This window comes from Cygnus olor, chromosome 5, assembly GCF_009769625.2.
Source record: "Cygnus olor isolate bCygOlo1 chromosome 5, bCygOlo1.pri.v2, whole genome shotgun sequence".
In the NCBI taxonomy this organism is placed as follows: domain Eukaryota; kingdom Metazoa; phylum Chordata; class Aves; order Anseriformes; family Anatidae; genus Cygnus; species Cygnus olor.
The window spans coordinates 15,800,975-15,827,805 of record NC_049173.1 but is presented as its reverse complement, the minus strand read 5'-3'; the positions used below and the strand labels follow the sequence as shown (position 1 = coordinate 15,827,805).

At 38.8% G+C, this 26,831-nt stretch overlaps 2 protein-coding genes across 2 annotated transcripts; both read right to left on the bottom strand.

The window, feature by feature from the left end:
• Window positions 1-1,897: 1,897 nt before the first annotated feature.
• Window positions 1,898-6,726, bottom strand: LOC121071487 (alpha-1-antitrypsin-like). Its single transcript, XM_040559761.1, has 4 exons — window positions 5,952-6,726; window positions 5,132-5,402; window positions 4,264-4,411; window positions 1,898-3,386 (listed from the first exon to the last, which is right to left on the bottom strand). Exons 1-4 carry the CDS (start codon window positions 6,709-6,711, stop codon window positions 3,180-3,182), a joined length of 1,386 nt encoding a protein of 461 aa, XP_040415695.1. The 5' UTR covers window positions 6,712-6,726; the 3' UTR covers window positions 1,898-3,179.
• A 9,455-nt stretch (window positions 6,727-16,181) lies between these two features.
• LOC121071403 (serine protease inhibitor 2.1-like) lies at window positions 16,182-25,512 on the bottom strand. Its single transcript, XM_040559643.1, has 5 exons — window positions 25,331-25,512; window positions 21,853-22,515; window positions 20,654-20,924; window positions 19,845-19,992; window positions 16,182-19,034 (listed from the first exon to the last, which is right to left on the bottom strand). The coding sequence occupies exons 2-5, from the start codon at window positions 22,496-22,498 to the stop codon at window positions 18,840-18,842; spliced, it is 1,260 nt and encodes a 419-aa protein (XP_040415577.1). The 5' UTR covers window positions 22,499-22,515; window positions 25,331-25,512; the 3' UTR covers window positions 16,182-18,839.
• Between the last annotated feature and the right edge of the window lie 1,319 nt (window positions 25,513-26,831).

Genomic DNA, 26,831 nt, shown 5'->3' with positions numbered 1-26,831 from the left:
TCCAGTAAAAGTAATTTCCTCATCTTTGACAAAACAAACAGGGAACCAAGGAATACACCTGTATACAGCTCCTACTCCTACCTGAAGATGATTTGCTACCAACAGCAATTTCATGATATTTTTTGGTTATCCAATTAAATCAGTGATAATTTAGTATTGCAGAGAGTTCTAATGATAGACGGTCTAAAATTCACATGGTCTCATTTAATTTTTTAGACAGGTTTTCCCAAAAGCATGATCAAGGCATGCTTTTGTTCAGAACTTGGATCCTGGCTACATTTTATCTGATCTTGAAATAATACTAACCTAATACTTGACCTAATACTTCTAGAAAGCCAGGGACTAAACTCAGAGTATAAATAAGATAATCCAGTGCATGTGGACAGAAGGTGTTTTAAATTGCCTTAAGGATTCTAAGAAAAGGATAAGTAGCTCATAAATATTAAGTAGTTTTGAAGTGGAAAACACACTGCTTGGACATACTGGAGAGCTGTAAGTATTAAAGACATCATATGAAATTGTCAGAACATTCTGGTCTTTTACATTCAAGGAAGGTACATTATAGCTGGAACAGGTGTAAAAAGATGATATTAGGAACATGCAGGCAATGAGAAGATGAAAAAGAGCCAGGACTGGTAAAAAGCATAGGCTGAGGGAAGACAAAAATGAAATCTGTACATACAGAGAAGGTAACGTCTGCAAAAGAAGAGGTATTTCGGCTGACAAACAAGAGTGGAATAAGAAACAGAAGGGTTTAAATTGTCCAGAAGCAAACTATAGTTAGAAATTAAAGGAAGGTTTATAACAATGAGAATAGCAGGGATGAAAACACAAATACCCTTAGCTCCAGCCCCTATATTTTAAAGCAAAATTTAATCAGTTAGTGAAAGATATGACATAGTGAATGGCATACAGTTGTTTAAGAACTGTTTTTTTTTTTGTTGTTGTTTGTTTTTGAAAAATAGGTTATGCATATTTCAAGATTGCACTTTTACTGGAGGAGGGGAATTTAACAGTTTTCTGAATTCAATAAAATATACAATTTATGTTATATAAGCATAGTTCTATGCAAATTCAAATTAAGCATCCTACTTATTCTGTATGCTTCCTTTGGGAAAATAATGTAGGGAAAGGTCCCACTCTATTAGAGTTTCATAATATATCTTGTAGTGTCTTTTAATACCTAAATGGCAAAGAAAAATTTAGCTCATTCTGCCAAATGCAGCTTGAGTTTTCCCCATTCACTTTTAAATAGGTTAAGAATCAAGACTGCTTCTCAAAGAAAATCTGATTGGCAAAATATCATTTTGAAATATTTTTTTTCCATGCTAGCAAATAGATACTATTGATCTGGGGTCCACAAGGAACAACAAACATAGTGTCTCTTGGTATTTGCCTATGGAGTTATTTGTCATTGCAAAGCTGGACTTCAGCATGCTGTCCTGAATTAGCCCTAAGATTTGCCAAGAACTTTTAAGTGGTCTTCTCTAGAATCTGTTTATTTGTGTTATACCAAGATTAAGTACTTATGTATGTCTCGTAGTCTGAAGCCAACAGCTTTTACTAAGTATTGAATAGACCAAATACAGCTATCAGAAAGAAAGCTTTATCATTGTTTACATGATTTTGAAACGAATTTTGAGTGTGAACATCAAGCGTTGCTTGGCTGACATGGAAAAGACTCTTCTATTCCTTATCAGTATACCTACACCTACAAATTACTAACGTTGATAGCATTAAATTAATGTCAGAGAAAATAAAGATCTTCAACCAGGATAACTGTGTTTTAGAAATATTATCATTTTTATTTTTGTTACAGGCATTTTGAGAGACTAAAGTCTAAAAAGATGCCATTTGTATTTTACTTTTTTTTTGTTTTTAATTTATTATTATCTTTACCAGTTTGAGTTACTCTATAGCAAAAGATCTAATCAATCTGTAATTTAAGTGCTTCTGTTGGCTTTCTATATTTTAATAGGATGTGTTAAGGATGCTAATTTTAAAAAGTAAAGAATAAAATAATTTAAATATTTACTGATTTGTGTTTCCTTCATTTCATAATACCACAACTACCTGGCATATCTGGTATGTTAAAATTCTATTGACCAAGAATCACTATAAAGCAACACAATACAATAACAATAAATTAGGCTGATGCAACTTTGAATGAAAAATGACAAATTTCAAGTAACTGTATGTCTTTATTCTATAACAGTAATCCACTGTTAATACTTAGAAAGTGACTTATCAAATATTACCTGCATTTTGCATGTGTGTCTATGATAGCTTTCTGAGCTTAATGCAGGTTAACAGAACCTAGGAAAGCTTTGCTCTTCCCAGTGAGAAAATAGAATTTTTCTGTAGTTATAATTTTTCATTCCTCCTCTTCTCTACCATAGTCTGCCATGTCTAGCTGGAAAGCGTGGCAGTGACGGTGGCATCAGTAGGAGAAATGGGAAATGACAGTAACAATAAATCCATAAAAAGTAAACTAGTGCTATGACATGGACTGCCCCACCATTTATTTTATCTCAGGGCACTGGCAATACCCCAGTAAAGCAAACCAACTTTCTTGTCTGCATGAGGAAGGTTTCCACAAAGGAGACAGGGAAGCAAGCTAAAACAACCACGGTGATCAACCCTTCTCATCCTAGTGTATTCCAATGTCCCAGTCAGTAATCTTCCAACCTCATTCCATCAAAAAAAAAAAAAAAAAAAAAAAAAAAAGGAAATTCACACCAATATTGAGGAAATCTGCATTTAAATCAGTTACCAAAGGTTGGTGGATTAAGCTGACAGGACTTACACCTCCCATTTCCTTTTCCCCATTTCCCTTCTCCTGCCCTCCCACACACACAATCTGAGTGTACAGCAATAGCTACATCATCCAAGGGACTTCAGCCCACCTCACGTACCCCACTGCAGCATGTCAGGAAGCGCTTCTTACAAAAAAAGGTGGAAAGGTGACTTGTACTTCATCAACACTACAAGCTATATGCAGTGGTAGACGGGAGAAATACCAATGTCTTTTGGACAAGGAAAAAGTAGTTTTTGTCTTTTAAGGGATTAGAAATGTACATAATGATAATTGCAAAACAAGCACTAGTACACAGTGGTGTACAGAAATGTTTTACTGCATCACAGGAATTAGCCAGCAATGTGCAGTGGTGCATGTCCAATCAGTTATTTTTCAGAGGGTTTACAATTTTCCCTATGAAGAGGACGGTGCGGGTATACTTATCCACAATTGTCAGGAGAAAGGGCCTATTGAATTTGATTCGAGGTGGACGGGGAAAATCGCCAGATCTCCAGGTGATCTCCTTCACTGTGGCTCCCGCTGCTTCAGTGCCATTCTCATGAACATTTACCACAGCTCTGTGGATCACCTGCAAGGACACAGAGCAAAACAAGCTCCAGCTGACAAGCTGGCAAGAGGAGAGGAACTCCTCTGATGACCTGGGCCAGCTCTCCAGACATGCACGTGGCAGCTGAGACCCACCCTGGACACCGTGGGATGGAGGAAGGGAAGCCCCACCAGGGCCAGAGTGGGGGTTAGGGTTGGGAATGGCAGCAGGAGGGAAGCCAGGCCGCCACCCTCTTTGGTCTTGCCAGAGGACCCTGCCTGGGTTGAAACACAGCAGCACCAGCCTGGGGAAGCCCGTCACCAGCCCTCCCCTTCCCACCACAGCGCCATCAACCGCAATACCACTCCTGGTAGCCTCCGTTAGCTGTGTGTGCAGAGAGCAACTCTCGAGCAGCGGACAGCCAAAGAGCACTCAAGATGACTGATGACAAGAAGTTTGGGTAGTAAAGAAACCTGGTAATTTAGCCTAGACTTTGTTTTGCGTTTGGCAGCTTCATGTGTTATCAGGAATCTACCCTGTCATCTCGTTGAAAAAAATAACTTTTTGGGAGCACAAGAAGGGCAGGAATAATAGCTTTTTACCCTCTCTAAGGGGAGTTACAGGATATTTTAGCAAAGTTAATGTGCTACCTTTAGATAATTTGGTTTGGTAGTCAAAAGAACATCTAATGATATGTATGTCTTCTTCCTCATCCTTGAGCCATGTGTGTGTAACCCCTTCTGTGCAAGTGTGGCTTCAGTTTTAGGAATGGTATGTCTTCCCTTGTCTCCAGACTGGTAGCTGTTGATGACTGAATTTTGCTTCAGAGAAACTGGGATAAGCTTTTCATATAATATTAATGACAGATTCCCAGGAACAGACAAATCATGTGGTCCCTATGTTTCATGTGCTAACTTACTTTTGAAAGTATCAGTCCAGGCTCCTCAGTAATTCCTGACAGATCAGCGTGTTCAGTGAATAGATCAATCATACCCATTTGTTTGACTATCTTTTTCACATCATAGGTACCAGAAATAGAAAATTTTGGTATGTGCAGATGTATTTTTCTGTAACAAATAACAAAAATAGGGACAAATTTTCAATTAGGTAATGCTCTTCAATGGCTTCACTTTAGTGACAATTCTCATTTATTTTTCTAAATGTTATAAGTTAAACTGAAAGCAGTTTCAGGGTTCAAATAACACTTCTGGACAGTATATCCATGTAATGTAGAGTGTTGGAACAGTATGAGCCCATATTAACCTCTACCTTCACAGTGGGTTTCAAAGAGTTGCCCAGTGGGATACAGTCCCATCAATTCTGCTGCAAACAGAGCCTCACTAGGAAGCAGGTGTTCCTCAAAAGATTATAGTTAGTTGTCCTAAGGCTGTTTGAATACAGAACAGGGCATAGGCCACCACAGAAACAGCTTCAGTAATGGTGAATGATTAAAATTTCTTTTTACGCACAATACTGCAGATAACATCTGGCTCTCAACACCCTAATGCCCACTTCAGAAATAAAAAAACTAAAATTCCATTTTAGTTTCACATTGCCCATATGGGAGAAGTGCCTATTAACTTAGTCAACTTGGTGCTAAGCAACTTGTTTTTCACTACCCAGAACTGTTTTTCATTTTTCAACTAAGAAAAGGGAAGTCATGCAGAGAGGGACCAATAAGTGAACAGAGTTCAGGAAAATAACCTGCCCTTTAATGTTTTGACTTGGTGAGACAAACATTGCTAATTTATAACATGGTCACATCTCACCCTAGCAAAATCTCTTACCTATCTTGGAGGAACTTTACCCATTTGGACATGGTCCTTTTCAAGAGAGCATCTTCCACCTGTTTCATCTTCCCTTCATCAGGCAAAACAAATAATGCTGCAACATTTCCATTGTAAGGTATCTGAACCAGCCAACAGGACAGCTCTTCATCAAAGTAATTTCTGTAGTAACCCTTCCGATACATCATGTCAACTTTTACAGTTGTTTTCTCATCCACAAAAAAATCCTCTTGTTGTGTATATAAAGCACTGAAGGGTTTCTCCCAATGGGCTTTGACAAAAAGAAAAATAATTCGATGAAATACAAAGAGGAATGGTCACTATGAATAAGACAGTATCTAGTCTCACAGTCTTCCTTTGGTTAGAGCAAACTTTTTTTTTTTTTTTTTCATGTTACTGCACCCCTTAGGTGTTCCAGTATCACAGCTTTTATTTCCTAGGTGTTTGAAAACAATTATGGATAATACTGAAAACACCATATTTCATTAGAGCATGAGTGTATCATAACATTAAAGAATTTACCAAGCACAACAAATATATTTGTTAAAAAAATCCAGTCTTTTACTCAACCAGGTGAGGACACAGACGTTCATGCTGACTACACATGTACATGATTTTATAGGAATAATTTCCAGATAGTGAACATGGGTTCCTTCAACTAAAAAACAAAACAAAACAAACAAAAAACAAACAAAAACAAAACAAAACAAAAAACCACCCTTTTACTAGAAACTACAGTTTCTTTCTCTTTGATTTTCATTCCCTGTAATAAGCAGTAAGCATCTAAGTTACAACCTTAGCACCCTTTGATATTTCTTACCTTTAAAGAAGACATAGTTAACAAGAACCATTGCAGTGAGAGGATCAAGATTTTCCACTAATTTAATAATTTTCCCATTTGTCTTTTCCTCAATATAACTGTTGATCTGATTCTCAGCACTAGAGGAGTTGTTAAAGTCAGTAGAAAAGACTTCAGACTCATAAAAGCTTTTGACATCATCCAAGAACTTCTGTAGTGGTTTTAACATCTCTTCTATAAAAAGGGCATTGCCCAGGCTCAGCTGGAGATCACCATCTGAACGGTTCAGCATGTGGAGAAGCTGGCAAAAACCTTCATGTATTTCCTGCTCCTGAGTCTTTTTCAGGTTAAAGGCAAGCCCTTCCAGAATCTGCGTCAGCGTTGCTGACTTGGCACCCAGAGCCAGCATTGCAAAGGAAGCAGAGATGCTTATGGGTGAAAAGAAAATATTTTGATCAGTTGCCTCGGATGCAACCAGCTTGTAAAATGAAAATGCAAAATCAGCATTGCTGGGAGCTAGTTTGACAAAAGTTCTGTTTTTATCTGGAAAAGCTCCTTCCCCATGAGAACTGTGACCTGGGTAATATGCTCCTTTAGGATCATCCTGCTTACTGCGGTAGCGAGGGCGCTGATGACACTGGGCAGCAGCACACAAACCAGCCAGCAATAAGCACAAGGAGAAGGTGGGCTTCATTTTCCTTTTAACCCCTCCTGGAAAAGAGATAGACACACCAAATATGGCAGGGAAACTAATTTCTTCATCCTCGTGTGCTCCAGCCATGTAAAATGAGACTCTCAGAACACACCTGTTCTCAAAAATCTCTCACTTTTGTTTCACTTTCCTGATGCCAGTGATCCCCAGAAAGAATGTGTGGTAACTATGTGCATAACTGAGTACTCTCTCAAAAGACATAATGTAGTTCATAATAACAAGTTAAAAAAAATATATAAAACTGTTTTTTGGTTTGCTGCTTTGTTAGTTTTAAATTGCAAATAACTGTTAGTTTTTGACCTTTTCCCCAGAGAAAACGGTGGAAGCTGGTTTTATTCTTGATACTGCAGTATGGCTATTGCAACACTACTAGTCTTTCTCTCTTCATCAAATAAATAGATAATTAAATATATGTTAAACGAAAATCTGATATAAACACAGATCATACTTTCTAGGAGAAAAATTACAAAATGCTTACACAAGTTTCTCAAAGATAAAGTTGGGTCACTGTGGCAGCAAAATATCTTTATAGATATCTGTTGCTTCCAGAACTTTTTTTTTTTTTTTTTTTGATTAGTTAAAGTGTCTTCTTTGTTAGCAGCAAGTTCTTGCTGTTTTTTAGTGTGTTTTGAATTTTTGCCTAACAGATACACCAGTCTGTTTACATGTGAAAAGTTTCCCTTCCTGGGCAACAACATAATCCCCCAAACTGATATGTCCAAGTGGTCCAAGAGAAAGCCGAAAGGGTACTTACAGAGCTACAAAGAGGACCCTGATGTGTTCCTCTGATCTTGTCTGCTCCTTGCTCCCTTCAGTACCATTAAACAGGCTTAAGCAGAGTGCCCCCGTTAATCATTAATTACTTCAAATAAAAATTACCAGTAAGGATGCACAGCAAGTAGTAATGACATAAGTATTATGGACAGTTTGTTGAGACTAATTGTCCAAGCCAATATTGCTGGATGGTGGGGTTCTGGAAGAGAGGGAACACATCTCCTGCTGTTCCCATGCTTGTGGATTCCGATGAGAAGCCTTCTGCGTGGGTCTGGTGGGAGAGCTGTGCCCTTTGTGGCTGGAGCCGAACATGGTGAATTCACGTGAAGGCCACACACAGCCTGGGTCTGGCTCCTGGGGACAAAGGTCCCAGCGCAGCTCCCCAAGAAGCGCAGCCTGCCTGCCCGACCGCCTTTCCCAGCCTGGTCTCAGGGGGACAGCAAACAGGACAGGGGTGCTGCCAGACACGTAACACTCCTCTTGTCAGGATTTCAAAACAGGGTTTAAAAAAAAAAAAAAAAAAAATTATAAAGCCCTTCTGCCTTACCATACTCCCTTTTTGACTCTACATTTACTGGTCTGGGGGCTTCTCTTCAGGGAAGCAGATTGTATGTAACTGGTGATAGTCTCTAGGTTTCTTTAGTGAATAACAGCAGCTGGCAATGTGGCTTTACCACTCTTGGGAGACATCACCAGTCAGTGCAGCTGCTGCCCCATTACTGCTGGACATCACCTGTGACTGAGTATTGGTGTGGCTGGTGAAGTTCTCTCCAGCCTTTTAGAAACAAAACCAATAAGAACACCACAAACAAAACAAAATCAAACCAAAACAACAGGACAGCAAGAGCACAGACAGAAAAAAAATGTGGAAGGAAAAGGGACTTGGTAGAAAACTCTCTTTTATCAGCTCTGTTTTGTGAAAGGCCTGGGACAGCTGGAGCTCTAGCTCCAGGGGAGACATGGGTGCCTGGCCAGCTGCACAGCAAAACGATGCTAATTTCTTTGGAGCAACAATGGATAAGCTAACAATTCCATCCTGGGAACACAGACATGTTTAAGAGAGCAGTTAAGTATGTGCCAGACAAAAATGTACAGACTATGCATACCTGATTGCATTGACACCTCCCAAAATACACTCAAGTTCCTTATGTTTTAATGAGTGACAGGGCTGTGGTGGGAATACCTACTTGGTACTTCCTGCTAAATGCCTGGGGAAGGCAATGAGGAGGAAAGGTACCTTCTGATGCTATCTAAGAACACAAAGCAGGAAAGAATGTTTATGTTGCTTTCAATAGAAAAACAAAACAAAACAAAATCAAACAAACAAAAACACATATATTGTGGTTTATAGCCATTATGGGATCAAGGAACAGTAATTCAGTGATGTCATGTTGCCTAGCAAGTATCTAAGCCATTCAGAGAGAAGACTTCATTTTCTAGGTTTCACTATGCCAAAAAACTAAATCTATAAAAGATAATGCACATAATTCCTTCCTTACCACCAAAGACAGGCAAGACTTTTCTTTTCTATAATCAAACAGCCAAAGAGGGCAGGACACAACATTTTCTTATTGACATCAGCAACACTAATCTTATGTTTGCTGACCAAGTGACTGGAGCACTTAATCATTTGATCTGGATACAAGACCCTCAAATCTTATGAACAGTTCAAATTGAGAAAATCAGACCCAAACCACCCATTCTGCAGGGGAATAGCTAATCCTCAGGCTGCAAGAGACTGACAAGAAAGTGAAAGGAAAACAATTCCCAGCCTTCATTCTGAGGATGTTCTTCCTAAAACTAAAATGAAATTTAAAAAATACTTAAATGAGTTGAGCAGATAATTGTTTGGATTTTTCTGCTTATGAAAGGCACACAATATGTATGTACAGAAATACAGATAGATCTATAGGTATTCATAAGACTGGGGAAAGATCAACTAGCATGATGTGTTAACCTAATAATGCAGGCACAAGCCTGGGAGACAGAAAACTTAGATTTCTATCCAAGAACTATCAAAGGATGTTGTTGAATGCACATAAGAAGAAACAATGCCCCTAGGAATTGTTTTTGAATGTAATACCTGATCACACAAGATGTGCGTTACTAATTCTAACCATATGAGTATTGTATGAGGAGTTCTGCTAAAGATAATCATTATTGTTGCTAAATCAGAACCTGTGGCAAAAATTAATGCATTGTGACTCAAATTGGACAAAAACTGAAGAAATTTTGTCTCTATTTGTGAGGTTTTATTAACAGAACTATATCTAGAAAAGACCTTTTCTTCAAGTACTTGAAAAATTGCACACTTTGTGGATTTTATATGATGAAATTCCCATTCTTTAAACCAATTTTTGCTAATAGTAAAAATATTTTTCCTACCATTTTATGAAGTGATGTAAAAATATTTTAAGCTTAATCATTAGGATTTTGTTGAAAGACTTGAAAATCACATCAAGTGTAAATGAAAGGAATAAAAAACAGACTATATTAAAAATGAGGCAAGGAGATAAGTTGATTATGCTGTAAATACCCAGGCTGAGAGACCTTAACTCTTTCAGAGAAGTCATCATCATCAGAATGAAATAAACTATTAGATATGGCTATTTTATATTTTAGTTAAATGTAGACTCCTTCCAGCAAGCTGTGGTGAGGTAGAAGCACCTGTCTTTACCTGATCTCATAGTTTTATGTTAGTTTAGTATCCAGCTCCTCATTTTAGGCAAACCATCCCTTTGTCATCAACTTCAGTAGCGTCCAGCCAATAAACTAGCCCAAAGACATTAATAAGATTAAAATTCTGAGTTTATCCCTCTGTTCTGTTCTAATGAAGATTAAGAGCACAACGTCAGTGCACGGTACTGATTCACATCACATTAAATTTTCATAGTACAAACGTTCATGTACGTTTTTCTCCCCACAAACTGCACTCCTAGGCTGGGGATCCGTGCCATGTGCTCATGGCTGGCTGCTGCCAGCAAAATTTACAGCAGCTGAGACCTGCCTGCCATCCCCACAGCAGGTACAAACTTGGATTTCACTGATTTTCACATGGTAGTGTAATGGTTTTTCAATTTCCTAGTTCTCTAGTAAGCCTGACTGATATTTGGCAATGAACTGCAGTGTTATGGAGGGTAGCTAAGAGAAGGCCAGTGGCTACAAACATGAAAATCTGAGGCTGTTTCCTTTGGAAACCAAGCTCTTTGTTTTGTTTTCTTTGCATTTGAGGTTAAGAGTCACACTTTCTCAGCTTACACAGTTCATGTGACTCAATTTCTCATTATCTGTCATGAATATTTTCATCATCCTTATATTTACTTATGAAAAAAAAAACAAGATATTATATATATTACCTTTCAATAATGATGTCACTCCATTTTTATCACTAGCTTTACTTATATGTGTTCTCCAAGAAGCTTATATTTTAATTCAGTTTCTGTGGCATTTGTTGATAGATACTTTGGAAGCAGGGAATTTTAAAAATCAATTCCTAAATGCCTAACACTCCTGAATCTCAGATTTACTCTAGCTACCTCATAAAACTTATTGAAGAACTGTAATAAAATTGGTTTGAGTGAATATTCAGTTAGCAAATGCAAAAATTCTTGGTAAAAACATGGCACATAAAACACAGTTGCTTAGATGAATAGTGACTGAAAAGCATCGTTATGAAGAATCCACCTTGGAAAAGCAAACAGACTATAACTCCACATATAACCAACCTGGAGCAAATCAGCCCAGAAACCCTTCAAATTTAAATTGTTTCTAAGAGACTTTTGGCTTTAAACTAGACTCCTGCGGAAGCACTTTGGAAAAGCTTTTCCAAGTGCGGACAGCGAATTACAGAACTGGAAAATGATGAAATGATGCATCTTTGAACTGTTGTTCATTGTATGCTTTGGACTGAAAGTTATTTGCTTACCAAAGAAATGCAGTTGACCTAAGTTTCCACTGAATTACTCTCAGTATAAAAACTAGAGTCATGGATATGCAGCACTAAACATTCACTTTCTCCAGACAAATATATTTTTAAGCTAGAAGGCACCTGCTTACAAGTTAGATTTATCTAGCGCCAGTGCTATGTAATGGGAGAAGGACAGCATGCTGGTTACTTCAGCCTGTAGTAGAGAGTTTGTACAATGCACCTGGGTAAATATGGGTCTTTTCTGACCTTTTCCTATTCCGTTTGTTCATATCCTCTCTCAACAAGGAAAGTTTGAGGTTTGCAGTGCAAAAGATGGTTGAGAGCTTAAGAACTTCCATTCAGTCTCATTGTCCTGGGTCTGAGTACTCTCCCCCAAAAGTGCTCTTAGTCTAGATCTGTTGTGCAGTGGAGCACTGGGGGAGGTGCATGAGGAACATGTACAGGACTGGTAGACCTTTGGGACTGCAGGATCATCCTGCAATGTCCACTCTACATACACCACTGGCTGTGTGCAGAACCATCTCCTTTTGTTGGCTTTGAACCTGTCTCCTCCACGTTCTGTATGAAGGTCCCTAGCTTCTGCATTAGATGTATGGTAAACTTACAGTCTTCATCCACGTAATCTGCTCCACAATGCACAAATAATTTTGTAGATGCCTTTTATATTCCCCCTAAGATATTTTTTTTCCCTAGCTAAAGATCTCTCATCTCAAACAGGAGCTATTTCAGAACTTTGATTAACCTTAGTACACTTTTCTAAAGATGTTTCAATTCTCATACATTCTTTTTGTTATTACAGGAGCAGAACTACCTGCTCTAATAGATGTGTAGATGATCCATATAATTAAACAGTGGCACAATATTCCTACCTGATTTGCTCTTTTTTTTTTTTTTCTCTAATAATTTCTAATCTTTAATTTGCCTCCTACCCCACTACAGAACTGAACAGTACATAAACTACTTACCATAACACTGAGGATGTATTCCTGAGTAGCTAGTCAGTTCAAGTATAGTATTCACCAATCCTGCATGTAAAACTTAAAAAGAAAATCAAAATCCCTACTGACACAGCAACAGTAAGCCAGAAAGATATTGCTCTTTCAGGCTTCAAGACATGACAAAATTTGTCATGTTCATTCCTTGATTTTACCAGAAGATGGTGGCACAGGGCTCCATTTCCCATAATCTCCAGAACATGAGGCTCTGTATCTGTGGATGTACCTGCACAAAACAGGCTAGCAAATTCATACTACAAGCTTGGCTTCTTGCAGAGGTCTTACCAGTCATAACTGGCATACTGAATTGAGAACTTTTTATCAGCAGAGTTTGCCCCACACACTTTATTATCCTGGTGTAAAGGAACCTTTCTCATGCAGGCAATTATAGAATGACAATTTCAACAGAGAATAAAAGTTCTCATTTTGGAACGAAGTTGTCTACACAGAGAAACCTCTTGGCATTACTACTTAAATTTAAATTTAAATTTAAATTTAAATTTAAATTTAAATTGATGTCTCACATTATTTAAATTTCTGGTGCAGACATGATTTCAAACAAGAAGTAACCAAATCCTTTATGGAGATATCTTGGAATTACACTCGAAGATTTTTGCTTCCAGAGCCAGGTAGAAAGTATTAGGACTAAGCTTTGCAAAATGTAATCATTTGTTATTATTTAATAGATTAATACTGTCAGCCATAATGAAGAATCAGAAGTTAAAGCAGCTAGCTCTGAATAAAAAAATATTCAATTAAATGAAGTTTATGATATGATTCCATTGTTCCATTTTCTTAAACAATTCTTTGACACTGTAAACTTTTGGGATGTTCTGACATATCCCTGAGATGGTTTAATGTGACAGTTCTCTTCCTTGTTTCAATAGATGAAAAAGAAAAGATGGTGTGTTTGCCCTTAGCTTCTACAATTCATGTTCTGTCAGGTTAGCAAAACCCCATTTCCATTAGGGACTCACATTAACATGCCACCATAAAACACTTTGGTACTGGGGTTGTACCTACGTGGTACAGCCATGTCATGACCACAGCACCATCTTCTCCACCCTGCCCACCTAGATGCACCTAGGACTGGAGTGTATTTGCCTCTGTTTGATGGCTCTTCTGAATCACCCTTGCTACAACTCTGAGTATGTCAAGACTATGACACACAGCATAATGTCCAGCATTGACAAAAGGCAGTAATCTCTGTCAGAGGCAGGTGGGTCCCAAGATGTCTTAAAATTTCTTCCATAAGATTTGCCTGAAGGACAGAGCTCAGACCTGAAAAATAAAAGGTACAGGAACAGGAAAAAAAAAATCAAATTGCACTGTATCTATTTCTTGAACATGTGAGGTATGGTATGGCTTTTTTAATGGCTAAAGGAAAATCTGTGTGAGTAGCATATCTAAATGAGGTCTAGGCATATGCTTTCTTTTGCATTCATATGCATTTTAAGACCCACATTTTGTTACATCTTTCATCACAACCATGCACAGATGTTTTCTCTTGCTCTGAGATTCTTTCCTGGCTGCAACCAAAGTTCTTATGACGAGTGCAACACTTAGTGAATTATCTTTTTCTGTGCTCTTTTTCCCTTTCACACATTTTCCTTCAGTGGAGCATCTTCCACCTGGTCCATATTTCCCACATGAGAAAGGATAAACAATGTAACAACTTTTCCTTAATAAGATTTTTGCACAAGTCAGACAAAGTCCAGTGTTCATCAGACCTTCCATGAGAGCATCATACGGATGTTAACAGAAGTTTTCCAGCCGCAAAGGATATGTTCTTGTTTAGTAAAGTAATAAATCATAAGTATTTTACTTCCAGATGGCTTATGGAAAAGAAACTGAAAGCAATTGAATATAAGAGAAATAAATAAGACTCATTTGTATAAATCAGGTTAATTCACTTGTGATAAATTCATCTCTAGGGGTAGGACTGAACTGAAAAGCTAGTTTCATCACGGAAATTCTCTTTTGAAAGAATCCAGCAAAGTCATTTGCATCGACATCTGTGCTGAGCTGAGTTTGTGCAACTAGGCTATTAATCACAGTCAAGGACATCTACATGAAATGAATGAATTACATTGTTTTCTTTAAAATTGTTAGTCTAAGGAAAGTACAAATGCCATGTTATTTAAAAATGGATTCTCTATAAAACCTGGAACTGGGAAAATACAAAGGTTATTTCCAGATCAGTCACTGCTGGCTAACTCTTTACGGGGACTGGGTGATATCACCAAAGCAGCCCCCCTGTGAGTAAGGGCAGAGGTGCACTACAAAATGGACTGCTAGGTGGTTGGGTAAAATTTGGAGACATCTCACAGGACCTGGAATTACATAGCCCATGGTGGTCTTCATGCTATTTTCCCTCTTGAGAATTTGCATGCAATTAAACTCTCACTGCAGTGAATATTTGGAGTTTTCAGTGAAATATTTGCTCACATTTCTCTTGCATTTTTGTTTTCTTTTGGGAAACTTTGGTGCTTCTGTGCTTTGAAGACAAGACTTCAATGCTGGATTAGGGAGTAACACTGCTATAAGCTTTCTTTATATCTCCAAAAGCTACAAGACTCATGTCAAAGATGAGTTGGGCTGTGAGGCACTGGCTGCCCTGTAGCTGCCATACAGGTATGCCTGGTTCTCAGAATCCACAGTCCAAAACCACCCTGCCCAGGAACTATCAAAGTCAACTGATTTTTAAGACCTTAATGATTCTCAGCTTGCTGGTTAAAAACAAAACAAAACAAAAAAGCCTGCTGGTTTTGTTTTACTGAATCTACTGAAACAATTAGAATTGGGTTGGCTAGTGTCTGGCCAAATTCTCATTTCCTCAAACCAATAACAGCAGTCAAGGGCTGAACTGATGATGCAGCTGGAGGAAGAGGGCTGGTATGCTCGTTCAAGGGAGAGCTCTCTGGAGAACAAGGTTAAGGCTCAAATTGCTTAGCTGGGTCAGGCTGGATGGGACCTTGACCAACCTGATCTAGTGGAAGGTGTCCCTGCCCATGGCAGGGAGGTTGAAAATGGATGGTTTTTAAAGGTCTGTTCCAACCCAAGGCATCCTATGATTCTCTGATTCTGTGAAGAAATGAAAGTACAAAGTACTTGTAGCATCTGATTAGCAGGGTTTATTGGATCAACTGGTGTTTCTGTGATTAGATCATTGCTTTGTGCCTTTTGGCATTGAGTCAGCTCCTTTTCTTACTGATGAAAGGTAAAAAATGCATTGGACACATACTGAGTTAGACCTAAAATTGCACTGCTTCATAGTTTGTGACAACATATTTCATAGATCCTGCCACGGGGAAATACAAACAGAGCTTTACTGACAGAAACTATCCTATCAACAAACAGTCCCAGTGGACCATAAACAAGGTCAGGCAGAACAAACTTGCTGTCCCCGACATGGCTCAGAGACTGCCAGGAGAAGCTTGCCTGCTTGGACACAGCTAAGCTGCTTTTCAGAGACCCAGCCCGGTGGGTCCATCTTCCTTTGCAGGGACTCATAGCTGAGATAAGCTCTCCTTAGTTAAGTCCTTTTTCTTTGAGCTTCCTGTAAGTATGTCAGGAAAGGGCTAATGGACTCACAGCAGATCACCTGCCTTGGACGGTTATTGTAGGGAGCGAGGTCACATACTCCACTGTAAGCTGTACTTCCCCTTCTGCTGCCTGTCATTGCAGGAAGTCAAGTGGACGACACTTTGTAGGACATAAAGATGTTCTAGGTATCATTAGGTAGCATTCAGGGCTTAGTCTGGGTCCAGCTGTTGCATAGACTGAGTGAATATACATATGAGATTCATCTGTTCTAATTAGATTTTTTTTAATTTTTTTTTGTAGTGGAAGATTAAAATTACCTACACATGAATGAAAGACTCCATAAAATACCACAGACAAAATAAAGACATGATCTCTAAATGAAAATTTTAGTTTATAAGAATCCCATTTCCTTCTCTACCATAAATATAATTAGATAGCATGAAGAAGATTGTTCCCTATCACCCATTAAGACAGCCAAAAGCAGTAAGGACAAATGATGCGGGGAAGATCAATGTGGTCAGATTTTTCTGGAATTAGGATGAAAAGACCCCTCTCCAGAACTTGACAGAATTGTTTCCGTTCTTAAAGAAGGTCATCAAGACTATGCTGAGTGTAACATCAGCCAGGTTTGTTAAGTACCCGGTCTCTGTGGATCTCTACACTGTGAGCTACAGGCATTTTTGTTCCTTCCACATATGGATGGCACATTACTAGTTTGTTACCCATCCTCCTCATATCCTTCCCTGGCAGGGAGATTTGGGAAAATCCCTCTTCCTGCTCCAGGACCCTGTTACTCCTCAGGTTAACCTGCTGTTCTGGTTGTGAAACACCTCCACTGGAAGACAACTGTACAACCCCACATGCTGGTAAGATTCCTTCAAAACCCTTCATTCAAAGCCTCCTTGTGGGAAGACAGACTCTTGCCAGGGGCAGGCTAGCACCCTATTCCTCTTGCTACCATGTGAAAACTCCCATTGTGGCTTTCCTCCTGTAGCTCCTTGCTTCCATTCTAAAAAGCAAAGGCCTGGGAGGCAGATGGGGCAGGAAGATGGAGCAGGAAGTTGCTCCATGTGTTATTTCCTAAAGCCTCTGCTCTGTCCTAGCAACCGTGAGATTTTTCCTAACCTCTTTCCCTTTAGCAATTGGCCTGGAACCTGTTTTTCTGCCACCCTGCTCTGATAAAAATCTCACCATCCTACCTTGTAATCAGTACTGGTGCACCGATTTATCAGGGTGGGATCTCACTGGAACTGCTCCCAGCTCTTGTTGAGTTCAAACAGCTACCACAGAGCAGGCTGCCTCCACCACAGCAAGTTATCGTTGATCTCAACTCTGTAAAAGCCGCTGCTTCACACAGAGGCTGGTATCTCCCGATCCACTGAGTGATGGTATCTTGCCTTGGCAGAAGCAATAGCTCAGGGCTTCCACTGAATTCTCACTGCTTGGAGCAAAGGGACTCCTCTTCCCAAACAAGACAGCAGTCTCCAAGTCTTCTGAGTCAGAAGCATAGCCACCCCACAAACACACACACCCCAAACCCATGCTACAGCCACAGATGGGTCCCAATAAAGCAGGTTGGAACAAGTTTGGGGGAATAAGTCTGAGGGCCAGAGCGATATTAGGGGTGCTGAGTTCTTTGTTGATTTGGGACTTGCATTGCCTTCTCAGTGCTTACAACACATTGCCAGAACCACTGTGGAAATGAGCAATGTACATTCCGGAACACCATCTTCCAAGGGACAGGGACTAAACCCTGCTTGCAAAACATTTATCCAGGGTCACTATGCAATGGCATGAATCAAAGGGTGTAGTGCAGTGGGAGAGCAGCTGTCAAAGCAGGAGTCAGCCTCTCCTTGAGACTGCAACTGCACAATAAAGGGTTTGCTATACAGGTCAGCAAGGCTGAGCACCAGGCCCCAGTGTTCCTCTGCAGTAAGAGTGGGAGAGCTGCAGACCTGCAATGGCAGTAGGGTGCTTATGTGTCTCTTGAAAACAGGTTTTACTCAAGAAAGCACATAAGGAGAGAGTACAAAGAATTGCTGTCTCCATGTGAGAAAATATTGATTCACTTAACAGCATTTAAAACATATTTTACAGACAGCCTGCTATGTTAATAAGAGTGACTGAAAGCTTTCGTTGATTTTAAAAGATTTATAGCAAGATACCAGAGACACTGAAAGTCAGTCTGTAAGTGATAGATTTAAACGATAATGTTAATCTTATTCATTAGCCATAGCAGTAGTTGATAAAAGATATTGTAGCAGGACAATTCTTTAACACTTCATGTTTAATGTCATTGTCTTTCACTATTTTTTACTGACCTTTTGGGCTGCAGAAAGACACTATTCTGCTAAAGCAGAATGAATCTGTTGTCTCAGAAATTTTCTATTTTTGTCAAAGTTTTTAAAAAGACTTTAGGCAAAGATTTGGCATGTGAGAAAGGAGAACAGGTAGGTTGAGGATAAACGACAATGGACTAGGCAGCAAAGAGATATGTAAGGGAGAAAGGACTCTGTAGGGACTGGCCCAGGTGAGCACTGACCATCAGCAAGTCCCAGAGTAGGGGTAACAGAATGACAAGAGGCTTGTTACCCATTGGGAAAAAGCTTTTGTTGAGTAACACAGAACTTAAAACAGGCTGGGCAAAACTGCTTAGCAGAGAGAAATCACTTACAAAAACAACAGAACTCTCTTCCAAGGAAAATTTGGAAAATCTATTAATAACTTGAATTACCCAACTGTGATAATGTTACATTTTTAAACTGTTGGTTGTGTTTTTTTGTGTTTTTTTTTTTTTTTTGCTTACTAATTTGATAATGAAATTCTACATTTAACTCTGAATATCCCTTAATCACAGAGCAGTTATAAGAGCACTGACCAGCCCACATGTGCAAACACGGCTGCCATTATAAACCATGCCAAATACATGCCCAGCAAGCCCAATAACTCAGCAATTACTTCTTAGTAGGATCAACAATTTTCCCCATGAAAAGTGTGGTGTTGGTTGCTTTGTCACAAATCAACACAATGAAAGGCCTGTTGAATTTGATTGTAACTGAAGGATGGAAAACTTTGGTAAGGATTATGGCTGTGGCTCCTGCAGCCTCAGTTCCAGTCTCATCCACTTCCAACAGAGCCTTGTGAATTGCCTGTGGGGAAAAGGAGCAAATGTAGTTGCTATATGTGGCAGCAAGAAGGAGGTAAAGATAAACTCTCATCTTATGGAATATTTAGGAGAGGAAAGAAGTGATAAAATCCAGCGGACAAAACTCTTGTATGGTAAATCTCCAACAACTTGCAAGGAGTGTTTTCTATTCCAGGACTAAATGGACAAAAATAAAAATAGACACACAGCAGATTCAGCCTCACCAGTCCTGAGCAGAGGGGAGATAACAACTGTCTGGTTTATTTTCTTATATGGTTTAGACTTCTACTAGCAACACTTTCTCTGTTGTTCCAAAGTTTATGGAAGCCTGCTATTTAAATGCTAATTTAGGAACAGTCTTTGTCTTCTCTACAACTTTAGATAGTAGCTTAAGCTGACATGGTGAAATTCTGCTACTGTAAATTAGAAGTTTCCTGGAAACTGAAAATATTTTTTAAAAATGAGGTATTTATCAACACAAATATCATAACACACATCTCATTTGTAGTTTTCATGACACAACTGCATGTAAACTATTGTATTACAGTGCCAAAAAAGCATTCAAATCTTGTCCAAATTTTCCATGCACTTAATATCCAGCCTATTAATCATGATATTAAAATAATTCAAAGGTGGGACATCAGACCCTCTCTGTAGAAAAACACAATTATTAAGTAAGCCTGTGGACACCATCACAAGTTTTGTTTATAACTTCAGTAAGACAAGGAGGGAAACCAAGTCATTAAAAATCCCAAATATAATTGATCAGAAAAACTAACAACCACCCCATCACTAGCTCTGTCCATCCACTTACTTGTGAAACTTGAAGATCCCGGCTGCCGCTAATTCCAGACAGATCAGCATTACTAGAGAATACATCAGTAATGCCCATTTCCTTGAACAAACTTTTCACATCATAAGACCCACTAATAGAAATCTTTGGCAAGTGTAGATGTGCTCTTCTGTTGAACAGAGAAAACAAAACAGCAGTGAAAAAAGGCAGTCTTGTTTCAGCCAGCAGGCTGGATAGTATGCAATTCAAGGATATTTGTCTGTATCCTTCTGATTGCTAATCTGCTTATTGGCAGCATTTGTATTTGGCCATCCAGAGAGATGCCCAAATCCATCTTCTTGTACATACACTCTTTCAATAGATTTATTTACCATTGAAAAAACAAACAAACAAACAAAAATCTTCATTGCTACTCTTTTATCCCAGTGTCAAGACATGCATACCCAGCAGGATTTTGTAGCGAGAAGGTTACAGAGAATAAACAGACCAGTTGTGGAAAGCATAAAAGAAGGGTAAAGGAAGATAAAATCTAGGATACAGTGAAGCAAATGAATTAGGTTAGCAACGTGAAAAAAAGAGGTATGGTATCCAAAAGGTAGCCAACCAAGTCTTGAGGTAGTTCTTGCAATGTCGTGTCTACTTCTGTCAGGTCAGAGAGCCTGTAGTTGCTTATCAATAATGTTTTTCTTTAGCTTATCTTAGGAATCATTTAAAACCCTGCTTTACGAAATCAGTACATGAAATCCAGGAGAAGGATATCTGAAATTAATGCTTTCTCTTAAAAATAATTTTGTTTCTGAAATTATAGTAATTCATCTACGTAGATTTACCTGGTTTCAAGTTTGCTATCCCATTTACAAACAACTTCCTTGGAGAGAGCATTTTCCACTTGTTTCATCTTCCCATCATCAGGCAGAATGAGCAATGCTCGTGCAGTGCCCTGGTAAGGCAGCTCTACCACCTCACAAGAGAGATCCTGGTCATAATAACTGTTATAGTCGCTATCACACTGCATCATGTTGACTTTAACGGGTGTATTTGTGTTCACAAAAAAATCATCCTCATATGTATGTGTAGGATCAAAAGACTTTTCCCAGGCAGCTAGTGGGGGGAAGGAGACAAAGTTTCATATGAATATATGAAGATCATAAAAATGGCTGATACAAATCAGACCAACTTAAATGTTAGGATGCTGGAGCACTGTTTATGGGAAAGGATTACTAGATCACTTCCACTTCCTGCATAACACACAATGAAGCATTTTAGCTGTGTGGTGAGTTTAGCAAAGTTATTTTGACTAAGTCATGTCTTGCTGAAAAGCAACCAAAGTTTGATGAGGACTAACTGAGAGAGAGTCATGCTTCTGTTGTAGCCATATGTTCCCATCACTCTCTTGTGCCTTTTATGTTATCTAAATTAATCTACTTTGATTTTGCCACAGGATCTTGCTATGCCTTTCCTGCCCTTCTATTTTCCCGTGTTAGGGGATGCCCCATACCAGATGCAGACTGACTGCCCTCAGTCCAATGAGGAATTCTTCAACAGAATAAAAGATCCTAGCATCCAAGCAGGGCTCCAGATGCACAGACCCTCAAAATGCTAGGTCTTAAGTTTTTACACAGCATATCTAGTAGATATACCTTAATACTGGGGACCCTGGAAGTGCAAGCATGTAATTCCTCCACAAGTTTCACTGGCATAGCATAGAGATTTCTGAAACATCTTTAGTTGTTATGTCCCAGACTACTGAGTCTGCATGCTATGAAACATTCCTGTCTATTAGGCAACCTACCAGACTGGGACTTCTCTGTCCATAACTTTTGGGCAAATTAGGCCACAATCAAGCAATCAGTAATTCTTAACAATCAGATACTTTGCTTCTGGCCACATCTAATCTTTATCTTGAAAGTCCTCCACAGATTAGCTCTTTCTTAAGTTGTCACAGTGCTAATAAAGCATCACGAGTTTGCTACAATTTCTTTGTTTTGCATCAAAATTATCCACTGTAATATTATGTTATGTGTCTTACCTTTAAAATAAATGTAGTTTACAAGAACCAGTATAGTATTTGGATCAAGATGACCAATTAATTCAGGTATTTTCCCCTGGGTTTTCTCCTTTACATAATTATTGATTTGTGTCTTAGCTTCTGTTGGTTCATGGAAATTACTAGTAATAAATTCTGCATCATAAAACTGTTTGGTATTTTGTAAAAATGTCTGCTGAGGTTCATACCCAAGAGCAGTGAAAAGGGCATTTCCTATATTTAAAGTGATGTTAACATCAGTACAGTTCAGTACTGCTAAAACTTTATGAAAACTTTCATGTATATCATTTACGCGTGTCTCAGTCAGACTGTCAAAGCCCAGTCCTTCAAAAATCTGAGTCAGGGTGCTGGACTTAGCACCAAGAGCCAACATGGCAAAGGCAGTGGAGATACTTATAGGAGAAAAGAAAATGTTTTTATCAATTTCTTCTGATATAGCCTGCTTGTAAAATTTAAATACAAAATCTGCATAGCTGGAGCCTTGGTCTTGACAGTTGTACTTTAATGAATTCTCTGTTCCATCATGTAGATTTGTGTTATTGACTTCATGGCAAACATCTCTGTGGTGGCATTGTGTTATGGCACAAAGATCAGCAAGGAGTAAACACAGGTACAGGAGACACTTCATCCTCTTTTCAAATTATTCTGTCACAAAATAAACAATCATTAGTTGAACAGAAGGTAATGATGATCTTGGCAGTAAGAAATAATGAATAGTTTGTTATGATAAATAGTATGTATGGCAACTGTAAATAACTAATATACATAGAACATTTAAAGTAGCCATGCAAACAATGTCATGTCTCCAATAAATTCAACCAAATTATTAATTAAAACATCAGACAATCAGATTATAATATTCCACTGTAACTTCCATGAAAAGGCAATTCTCTTTCTCTTTGACAAAGAAAATATAAAGTCAGAGTCCATAATAATCTTTATTAATAATGACATTTGCTTCCTTGGATCATATAGGCTACAGCTAAACCAAAAATTTACCATAAGGTAAGAAAGGGTGGTGGTGTCAAAGATATTGAATACTCCATGGTACCTGCCCAAGTGAAGTTTGGAAAATGTGAGGAATCTCAAGGCAGCTCACTTCTCACTGAAAGTGGTATAAATTCACTCACTTCAATAGTGGTAGCACACACAGACAAACAGCTGTCATGGACTATCCAGCAGTGGTGGTTTTACTCAGCTGGGCAGGTGAGCTCCACCACAGGGAGCCACCTCTGCAGCCCCCCACTACCAAAACCTTGCCACGTAAACCCACTACACCAGTGCACCTGACATTTACAGTTCTGTTTACTTCGTGGTTTACTACTCATGTGGCCATCCGATAACCACAGTGATGGATGAAAGCCATTTACATAAGCTTCAAGACAAAATTCAAGGCAAAGACCAGGAAGCAACCTGTGCCATGGCAGCGTGGCACTCAGAAGTGGGCATAAAGGTGTGGGAACCAGAAGGTTTGCACCAGATGATGAGGGACTTGTTTGGAACAAAGAGAGCCCCCATTTTGTGAGCTGCACCAAATGCTTGTAGTGTGTTACATGGTGCAATGCCCTTCACCATGGGTTAACCTGCTAATACAGCCACAGGTGGATGGAATGTGTGGCTCCCTCTAGAGCAGGAGAAAAGACCTGGGTCCAAAAGGAAAAGAGGAGCACAGATCCCATTTGGCAATCAAAGGATGCTCTAGATTAATCCCCTATGGGGGCTTCTTCTTCTAATACTGATAGTGTATGCTTCACACAAGCCTCCTGCCCTCAATAGGAGCTGGAACAAGTCTCTGTTGAATTTAGTTCCCTGTGGAGACATCTCACATAAACCTGCTTCACAAGTGAGCATACCAGGAAAATGAGATTTTTGCCCTCAGAGCTTCTACATAAAAACTTTTCTAGATATTTTTCTACTGGTATATGGTTATTCTTCCCTTTTCCAGCAAACACAGCCTGTCTGCATTCTTCTCTTCTGGGAATGTATTTTCACAAGTCTTGATAAGGTGAAGTTCTTTTTGTCACTTGTTCATTCCCGGATATGAAAGGTCATTGCACCTACTATCTAAATAAAATCTAAGTAGAGTTTCTGCTTTAGCCCAAATTCCAGGATTCTTGGTCATAAACCAGCTGATTTATTCCTTTATCTGTATAGTTGTCTCTCATTTTGTTTGTTTGTTTGTTATGAATATACTAGCCCTGTGATCTCATGTTTGACATGATCTGAGTATGCTGAGTATGTGTGGGAGCAGACAGTAACTGTTGTGACCTTAGTAAGAAGAGGAAATACTAAATCTTAATGTCCCTAAACTAAAAGATGGAGTCTGACCCTAGATGGAAATATGAATCAACTACTTGAATTTATTTTAAGCAGAACTCTCCCTCTGCCTTCCAGAAAATAATAACAATAATAATAAATCCTTATGTACTCCAGATAAATGAAACAACAAAGTAGTGCAGAGGGTGTTGCAAAAGTATTTGTTGTTTAACGTCTCATAGACTATTCTTCTTTAGCTATTTAAGATATTACACTCTTAAGTGAAAAACAGAATGATTTTTCTCTGTCCATGACCAGTTCCTGTGTCCAAACAGAACTTAACCTAAATTTTAAAGAATTTTTGAAGCAAAGAATATGGTTTTCCTGAAATAAGCTTATGTTAGGCATGGCTCTGTTCTTAACTTCTACTAGTAACAGATCAGTTCAAAACCTTCTCTTAGCATTACAGCTCTCTATAGAAATATAAGAGAAGTATTTCTACGATAAATTGGACAACACTGAAATATTGTCATCAAGTTTTCCCTGCACACTTTTCTCTTTAGAGATGTTAACCACATTAACTTTAATATTTTAAAATTAGAAAATTCCAGCCACCAAATTTTTTTGGTTAATATGTCAAAGCCAAAGTAACCATAAAAGCTTTATTATATCTGAGGTATATGTATAGGCAAATTTGAAATTCAGAAATTAATTCTGTGCCAAACCACAGATCAGATTGTCTATGAGAATAATAGGTGCAATTAAATTTAAATCCATCCACCCCCTACACTCACACCAGTCCTAATTAGAGAGCTTGGCCTTAGCAATTCAATAGTTGTTTTATACATTAAGTCACCAGAAGAGTTTATAAATTGGATGTGGTTGTTCAGTCACTACTGGGATTATGTTAATTTTGAGTCACATCGAAGGCTATTTTCAACGTGAAAGGTGATTTCATCAGTATTCTTCTTTACAAACATCTTTAAAAGTCCCCATGACTTCAATGGTTGTTTGATTCCAATTTGAGACTCCCCCAGAACAGCATATCTCACTGGTCCTTGCATATTAATTAATATTTCACATCAACATCCCCACACAACAAATTTACAAGTGCACAAGTGAAATAAACTTAACACGACAATTCCACAGAGCACAGAAAGCATCACTTTCAAGTCTCTAAGAAAAGTGCCTCTGCAGTACTTACAAAATCAGAAGCCCTTCAGTGTTCAACTGACCATGCTGTTCTCCACACTGTTACTTATAAGGCTAAATCATCTTCTGCTTAATTTCCACTGTTAAATATTAAACAGACCTGATAAAGCATAGAGCCAAACCAAGAAAAAAAATACAGGGGAAATAAAGGGGGGGAGGTGAGGCAGGAGGGGAGGGTAGAGCAAACATAGATTAAATAGGTTTTCTGAAGATAATGTCAGCCAATGGAGCTGACAAAATTTGACTTTCTGAATTGTAGCTGTGCCTTTCTGTCTGTTGCTTCTGACCATGTGGGGGAGCTTAGTGCAAATATTGTGTAATTAGGACCCTACTGGAAACCATGAGTTTGTGCCTGGAACCACTGGAAACAGATGTTAACACTTGGTGCCAACAGGCAGCAAAAGCCCGTCTTGTGCCGGAGCACACACAGAGCTGTCAGCCACACATCATGGCAGCTTGGCACTCTTCCAAAGTCTGACCAGAGCCAAATTTTCCTCCTGATCCTCACCCTGAACATAGACTCCAAATTGGCTGTACCTTCTCAATCTGACTCCAGCTGTATGCTATTGAGAGGATGTATGTTAAATAAGTTTCCTTGATGGATTTCTTTCTCTGGCTGAGGTGGGCCCTGCATCTCTCTGTTCTGTGTACTTCTGAGTTACTGCTCTAGGAAGATGGTGGGAATACAAGTAGCAAACTGTTACCTTTGCTCCTGCACATGCAGTATGTGCACACCCACTTCTTGCCCCTCTTGCACAAACTGAAATTACTGGAATGGAAAAAAGTCATGCTTGTTACTATTAACTTTTTTTTTTTTTTTTCCAATAAGAATAAAATGCTAGTGGATTAAGCAGACAACATTTTTCCAGCTAACAAGAAAGACCTTGATTGAGCAGTGACATGAAACATGTTTCCCCATTTGTGATGAGTATTTTTCTCTTATACTTGTTTACTGACATGTGTAATTTTGTCATTATAAACATAGATAAACATAGAGACAGGACATAGATAAACCTTGCCTTGACACGTCCCTTCTTTGTTTTCCTTTTTCCTCCCCTCCCCCCCCCCCCCCCCCTTTTTTTAATGTACTTGTTCCTTCTAATTCTGTCTGTAAAAGGTCACAAGCACAGAGATTATTTTACTCATCAAAGCCTAGATAAATGAAAGGTCATGGTGGTCAAGGACAAACTGTGTTACAAAGTGGTTATATGCCTCTCGTTTTCTTTTTGTTTGTAAGTCTTTGTAATTACTGTTTTGTTTATAATGATGTTAGGCTACACTTCAACAAGGCATTTCCCTAGCATTTCATTATGGCAGCAGAAATAAGGTGCAACACCAGCTTTAAACTAAAATGATGAACATATGCATGGGTGACAGATGTGCCACACACTGCCATGAGCCAAATACAGTCCCATCTTTCTTCTGATCACAGTTTCAGCTCTCAAATTATGTCATGAAACCATATTAACTACATTCATACTGGTCATTCATCT